Raw genomic sequence first — 7,048 nt, 5'->3', positions numbered from 1 at the left:
TCTTCAAGGTGGCTGGCGTTGGGAGGACCTCCAGGGTGGCTGGCATGGGAGGCCTCTGCTTCAGGGTGGCTGGCGTGTGGGAGACTTCTGCTTCAGGGTGGCTGGCGTGTGGGAGGGACCTCTGCTTCAGGCAGCTTGCGTGTGGGAGGACCTCTGCTTCAAGTGGCTGGCGTGTGGGAGGACTCTTCAGGTGGCTGGCGTGTAGGAGACCTCTGCTTCAAGAGTGGCTGGCGTGTGGGACCTCTGCTTCAGGAGTGGCTGGCGTGTGGGAGGACCTCTTCAGGAGTGTGTGGGAGGACCTCCTTCGGAGTGGCTGCAGACCTCTGCTTCAGGAGTGGCTGGCGTGTGGGAGGACCTCTGCTTCAGGAGTGACTGGCGTGTGGGAGACTCTGCTCAGGAGTGGCTGGCGTGTGGGACGACTTCTGCTTCAGGAGTGGCTGGCATGTGGGAGGACCTCTGCTTCAGACTGGCTGGCGTGTGGGAGGACCTCTGCTTCAGGGGTGGCTGACGTGTGAGAGACCTCTGCTTCAGGAATGCCTGGCTTTAGGAGGACCTCTGCTTCAAGTGGCTGTGAGCTTTAGCCAGGGTGGCTGGCGTGTGGGGAGGACTTCTGCTTCAGGGGTGGCTGATGTGGGAGGACTTCTGCTTCAGGAGTGGCTGGCCTGTTGGAGGACTCTGCTTCAGGAGTGGGCGTGTGGGACTTCTGCTTCAAGAGTGGCTGGCGTGTGGGGGGACTTCTGCATCAGAGTTGGCGTGTGGGACTTCTTCAGAAGTGGCTGGCGTGTGGGGCTTCTGCTTCAGGAGTGGCTGGCGTGTGGGAGGACTTCTGCTTCAGGAGGGCTGGCGGGGAGGACTTTGCTTAAGAGGCTGGCGTAGGAGGACTTGCTTGGAGTGGCGGCGTGTGGGGACTTGGGTGTGGGGGGGCTGCTTCAAGAGTGGCTGGCGTGTGGAGGACTTCTGCTCAGGAGTGGCTGGCGTGTGGGAGGACTTTGCTTCAGGAGTGGCTGGCGTGTAGGAGGACTTCTGCTTCAGGAGTGGCTGGCGTAAGGAGGACTTCTTGCTTCAGGAGTGGCTGGCGTGTGGGAGGACTTCTGCTTCAGGAGGGTGTGGAGGACTCTGCTTCAAGGTGGCTTGCGTGTAGAGGACTCTTGTTTCAAGAGTGGCTGGCGTGTTGGGAGGACTTCTGCTTCAGGAGGGCTGGCGTGTAGGAGGACTTCTGCTTCAGGGTGGCTGGCGGGGAGGACTTCTGTTCAGGAGGGCTGTGTGTGAGGATCTCTGTTCAAGAGTGGCTGGCGTGAGGATTCTGCAAGAGTGGCTGGCGTGTGGGAGGACTTCTGCTTCAGGGTGGCTGGCGTGTAGGGAGGACTTCTGCTTAGAGTGGCGTGTGGAGGACTTCTGCTTCAGGAGTGGCTGGCGTGTGGGAGGACTTCTGCTTCAGGAGGGCTGGCGTGTGGGAGGACCTCTGCTTCAAGAGTGGCTGGCGTGGGAGGACTTCTGCTCAAGAGTGGCTGGCGTGTGGGAGGACTTCTGCTTCAAGTGGCCGTGGAGGACTTTGTTCAAGAGTGGCTGGCGTGTGGGAGGACTTCTGCTTCCAGGAGTGGCTGGCGTGTAGGAGGACTTCTGTTCAAGAGTGGCTGGCGTGTAGGGGAGGACATCTGCTTCAGGAATGGCTGGCGTGTAGGAGGACCTGTGGCTTCAGGAGTGGCTGGCGTGTGGGAGGACCTCAGGAGTGGCTGGCGTGTGGGAGGACCTGCTTCAAGAGTGGCTGGCGGGGAGGACCTCTGCTACAGGAGTGGCTGGCATGTGGGAGGACCTCTGCGCTCAGGGGTGGCTGGCGTGTGGAGGACCTCTGCTTCTAAGAGTGGCTGGCGTGTAGGGAGGACCTCTGCTTCAGGAGGCTGGCATGTGGGAGGACCCTGCTTCAGGAGTGGCTGGCGTGTAGGAGGACCTCTGCTTTCAGGAGTGGCTGTGTGGAGGACCGCTGCTTCAGGCGTGGCTTCCGTGTGGGAGGACCTCTGCTAAGAGTGCTGGCGTGTGGGAGACCCCTGCTCAGGGTGGCTGGGTGTGGGAGGACCTCTGCTTCAAGAGTGGCTGGCGTGTAGGAGGACCTCTGCTTCAGGGTGGCTGGCGTAGGAGGACCTCTGCTTCAGGAGGCTGGCGGTTGGGAGGACCTTGAGCCCAGGAGTGGCTAGCGTGTGGAGGACCTCTTGCTTCAGGAGGCTGGCGTGTAGGACCCTGCTTCAGGAGTGACTGGCGGTAGGAGGACCTCTGGCTCAGGAGTGGCTGGCGTGTGACGACTTCTGCTTCAGGAGTGGCTGGCATGTGGGAGGACCCTGCTTCAAGACTGGCTGGCGTAGAGGACCTCTGCTTCAGGAGGTTGACGTGGGAGGACCTCTGCTTCAGGAATGCCTGGCTTGTAGGAGGACCTCTGCTCAAGAGTGGCTGGCGTGTAGGAGGACTTCTGCTTCAGGAGGGCTGGCGTGTGGGAGGACTTGCTTCAGGAGTGGCTGGCGTGTGGGAGGATCTCTGCTTCAGGAGGGCTGGCCTGTTGGAGGACCTCTGCTTCAGGAGTGGCTGGCGTGTAGGAGGACTTCTGCTTCAAGAGTGGCTGGCGTGAGGACTTCTGCATCAGAGTGGCTGGCGTGTAGGAGGACTTCTCAAGAGTGCTGGCGTGTAGGAGGACTTCTGCTTTCAGGAGTGGCTGGCGTGGGAGGACTTCTGCTTCAGGAGTGGCTGGCGGGGAGGACTTCTGCTTCAAGAGTGGCTGGCGTGTAGGAGGACTTCTGCTTCAGGAGTGGCTGGCGTGTAGGAGGACTTCTGCTTAAGAGTGCCTGGCGTGTGGGAGGACTTCTGCTTCAGAGTGGCTGGCGTGTGGGAGGACTTCTGCTTCAGGAGTGGCTGGCGTGGGAGGACTTTGCTTCAAGAGTGGCTTGCGTGTGGGAGGATTCTTCTTTCAGAGTGGCTGGCGTGTAGGAGGACTTCTGCTCAGGAGTGGCTGGCGTGTAGGAGGACTTCTGATTAGGAGTGGCTGGCGTGTGGGAGGACTTCTGCTTCAAGAGCGGCTTGCGGGAGGACTTCTGTTCAAGAGTGGCTGGCGTAGGAGGACTTCTGCTTCAGGAGGCTGGCATGTAGGAGGACTTCTGAGCCTCAGGAGTGGCTGGCGGTAGGAGGACTTGCTTCAGGAGTGGCTGGCGTGTAGGAGGATCTCTGCTTCAAGAGTGGCTGGCGGGAGACTCTGCTTCAAGAGTGGCTGGCGTAGGAGGACTTCTGCTTCAGGAGTGGCTGGCGTGTAGGAGGACTTCTGCTTCCAAGAGTGGCTGGCGTGTAGGAGGACTTCTGCTCTAGGAGGGCTGGCGTGTAGGAGGACTTCTGCTTCAGGAGTGGCTGGCGTGTAGGAGGACTTCTGCTTCCAAGAGTGGCTGGCGTGTGTAGGGAGGACTCCTGCTCAAGAGTGGCTGGCGTGGGAGGACTTGCTTCAAGAGTGGCTGGCGTGTAGGAGGACTTCTGCTCAAGAGTGGCTGGCGGGGAGGACTTCTGCTTCAGGAGTGGCTGGCGTGTGGGAGGACTTCTTTCAAGAGTGGCTGGCGTGTAGGAGGACATCTGCTTCAGGTGGCTGGCGTGTAGGAGGACTTCTGCTTCAAGAGTGGCTGGCGTGTAGGAGGACTTCAGGAGTGGCTGGGTGTAGGAGGACTTCTGCTTCAAGAGTGGCTGGCGTGTAGGAGGACTTCTGCTTCAGGAGTGGCTGGCGTGTAGGAGGACTTCTGCTTCAGGAGTGGCTGGCGTAGGGAGGACTTCTGCTTCAAGAGTGGCTGCGTGTAGGAGGACTTCTCCAGGGTGGCTGGCGTGTAGGAGGACTTCTGCTTCAGAGTGGCTGGCGTGGGAGGACTTGCTTCAGGAGTGGCTGGCGTGTGGGAGGACTTCTGCTTCAAGAGTGGCTGGTGTAGGAGGACCTCCACAGGAGTGGCTGGCGTGTGGGGAGGACTTCTGCTTAAGAGTGGCTGGCGTGGGAGGACTTCTGCTTCAAGAGTGGCTGGCGTGTAGGAGGACTTCTGCCTGGCAAGAGTGGCTGGTGTGGGAGGACCTCTGCTCAGGAGTGGCTGGCGGGGAGGACTTCTGCTTCAAGAGTGGCTGGCGTGTGGGAGGACTTCTGCTTCAGGAGTGTGGCGTGTGAGGACTCTTGAGTCAGGAGGTGGCTGGCGTGGAGGACTCTGCTTCAGGAATGCCTGGCTTGTAGGAGGATCTCTGCTTCAAGAGTGGCTGGCGTGTAGGGGAGGACTTCTGCTTCAGGAGTCGGCTGGCGTGTGGGAGGACTTCTGGCCCAGGAGTCGGCTGGCGTGTAGGAGGACTTCTCTGCTTCAGGAGTGGCTGGGTAGGAGACTTCTGCTTCAGGAGTGGCTGGCGTGTGGGAGGACTTGCTTCAGGAGTGGCTGGCGTGTGGGAGGATCTCTGCTTCAGAGTGGCTGGCGGTAGGAGGACCTCTGCTTCAGGGGAGTGGCTGGCGTGTGGGAGGACCTCTGCTTCAGGAGTCGGCTGGCGTGTGGGAGGACTTCGCTCAGGAGTGGCTGGCGTGGAGGAGGACCTCTGCTTCAGAATCATAATATGTACACTATTCATGTCTGTGTTTACTCTGACGCTTTCTTCTCTACTGAGTGTTATTAAGATTTAATAAGAGGGAGGAGGAGGGAGAAGTGGGGTGATGGGAGAGGGGGTGAGGAGGGGTGAGGAGAAGAGGGGTGGGGAGGGTGATGGAAGGAGAAGGGGGAGTGGGGTAGGGGAGGAGAAGAGGGTGGGGAGAGTGGGGTGATGGGAGGAGGGTGGGAGGGGTGATGGATGGAGGGGTGGGGAGTGGGGTGATGGGAGGAAGAGGGGGGAGGTGTTGAAGGGGGATGGGAGGAGAAGAGGGTAGGGGGGGTGAGGAGGAGGTGGGTGGGGGAGGGTGAGGGAGGAGGAGGAAAAGTGGGTGATGGAAGGAGAGGAGGGTGGGGATGGAGGATGGGGAGGAGAGGGTGGGGAGGGGTGAGTGGAATTATTTTTATGTGTGCTTTCCTCCATTCTCTCTCTCTTCTCTCTTCATAGTAAGTCTCCCTGTCTTTTTTCTCTGTCTAACTCCCTCCTTTTCTGTTCTACTCTTGTTCTACTCTTTACTCACCTTCCCTCCTCTGTCTTCTTTCTTGTCTCTCTCCTCCTTTTTCTGTTCTACCTCTCCTACCTCTTTACCTCACTCCATCCTCCCTCTGTCTCTTTCTATCTCTCTCCCTCCTCTTTTCTGTTCTTCCCTCGTTCTACCTCTTTACTCTCATCCATCCCTCTCTTTCTCTGTCTCTCTCCCCTTTTCTGTTCTTCCCTGTTCTTACCTCTTTACCTCACCCATCCCTCCCTCTTTCTCTGTCTCTCTCTCTTTCTGTTCTACTCCTCGTTCTACCTCTTTACTCTCACTCCATCCCTCCTCTTTCTCTGTCTCTCTCCCTCTTTTCTGTTCTACCCTCGTTCTTACCTCTTTACTCTCCTCCATCCCTCCCTCTTTTCTGTCTCTTCCCTCCTCTTTCTGTTCTACCCTCGTTCTACTCTTTACTCTCACCCATCCCTCCCTCTGTCTCTTTTCTTGTCTCTCCTCCTCTTTTTCTTGTTCTACCCTCGTTCTACCTCTTTACTCTCACTCATCCCTCCCTCTTTCTCTGTCTCTCTCCCTCTTTTCTGTTCTTCCCTCGTTCTTACTCTTTACTCTCACTCCATCCCTTCCCTCTTCTCTGTCTCTCTCCTCTTTCTGTTCTTCCTCGTTCTACTCTTTTATTTCACTCCATCCCTCCTCTTTCTCTGTCTCTCTCCCCTTTCTATTCTACCCTCGTTCTTACCTCTTTACTCTCACTCCATCCCTCCCTCTGTCTCTTTCTCTGTCTCTCTCCCTCCTCTTTTCTGTTCTACCCTCGTTCTTACCTCCTTTACTCACTCCATCCCTCCTCTCTGTCTCTTTCTCTGTCTCTCTCCCCCCTTTTCTGTTCTTCCTCGTTCTAACCTCTTATTCTCACTCCATCCTCCCTCTTTTCTGTCTCTCTCCTCTTTTCTGTTCTTCCTCGTTCTACTCTCTTTACTCTACCTCAACCCTTCCTTTCTCTGTCTCTCTCTCCTCTTTTCTGTTCTACCCTCGTTCTACCTCTTTTGCTCCTCACCCATCCCTCCCCTTTCTCTGTCTCTCCTCTTTCTGTTTCTATCTCGTTCTTACCTCTTTACTCTCCTCCCATCCCTCCCTCTGTCTCTTCTGTCTCTCTCCTCTTTTCTGTTTCTACCTCGTTCTTACTCTTTACTCCACCCATCCCTCCCTCTTTCTCTGTCTTCTCCCTCTTTCTGTTCTTCCCTCGTTCTTACCTCTTTTACTCTCCTCACTCCATCCCTTCCTCTTTCTCTGTCTCTCTCCCTCCTTTTCTGTTCTTCCCTGTTCTTACCTCTTTACTCACTCCATCCCTCCCTCTTTCTCTGTCTCTCTCTCCTCTTTCTGTTCTCACCGTTCTTACCTCTCTCTTTACTTCCTACTCCATCCCTCCCTCTTTCTCTGTCTCTCTCCTTTTCTGTTCTTTCCCTCGTTCTTACCTCTTTTCTCTCACTCCATCCCTCCTCTTCTGTCTCTCTCCTCTTTTTGTTCTAACTCTGTTCTTACCTCTTTTACTTTCACTCCATCCCTCCCTCTTTTCTCTCTGTCTCTCTCTCTTTTCTGTTCTTCCCTCGTTCTTACCTCTTTACTCTCACTCCATCCCTCCCTCTTTCTCTGTCTCTCTCCCTCTTTTCTTGTTCTAATTTCGTTCTACCTTCTTTACCTCACCCATCCCTCCCTCTTTCTCTGTCTCTCTCCCTCCTCTTTTCTGTTCTTCCCTCGTTCTTACTCTCTTTTCTCTCATTCATCCCTCCTCTTTCTCTCTGTCTCTCTCTCTTTCTGTTCTATCCTGTTCTTACTTTCTTACTCTCACTCCATCCCTCCTCTTTCTCTGCTCTCTCTCCTCTTTTCTGTTCTAATTTCTCCTCTATCTTCTTTTACTCTCACTCCATCCCTCCCTCT

The 7,048-nt window shown here is 56.3% G+C and overlaps 1 protein-coding gene across 1 annotated transcript; it reads right to left on the bottom strand.

Moving 5' to 3' along the window:
• Window positions 1-3,698: 3,698 nt before the first annotated feature.
• Window positions 3,699-4,596, bottom strand: LOC121855360 (proline-rich extensin-like protein EPR1). Its single transcript, XM_042350255.1, has 2 exons — window positions 4,208-4,596; window positions 3,699-4,083 (listed from the first exon to the last, which is right to left on the bottom strand). Exons 1-2 carry the CDS (start codon window positions 4,594-4,596, stop codon window positions 3,699-3,701), a joined length of 774 nt encoding a protein of 257 aa, XP_042206189.1.
• Window positions 4,597-7,048: the final 2,452 nt, after the last annotated feature.

Source organism: Homarus americanus, unplaced genomic scaffold (genome assembly GCF_018991925.1).
Source record: "Homarus americanus isolate GMGI-L3 unplaced genomic scaffold, GMGI_Hamer_2.0 scaffold27616, whole genome shotgun sequence".
Classification (NCBI taxonomy): Eukaryota; Metazoa; Arthropoda; class Malacostraca; order Decapoda; family Nephropidae; genus Homarus; species Homarus americanus.
Note: the sequence above shows the minus strand (reverse complement) of the source record. Positions and strands in the feature narration are given on the sequence as shown.

Excerpts from the sequence above, each read along its gene's own strand:
- LOC121855360 (XM_042350255.1), bottom strand. The coding sequence starts at position 4,596 with ATGATTCTGAAGCAGAGGTCCTCCTCCACGCCAGCCACTCCTGAGCGA. Across the intron at positions 4,084-4,207 it reads CCAGGCATTCCTGAAGCAGA|AGGTCCTCCCACACCAGCCA; the intron begins GTCCTCCACGCC and ends ACTCCTGAGCAG.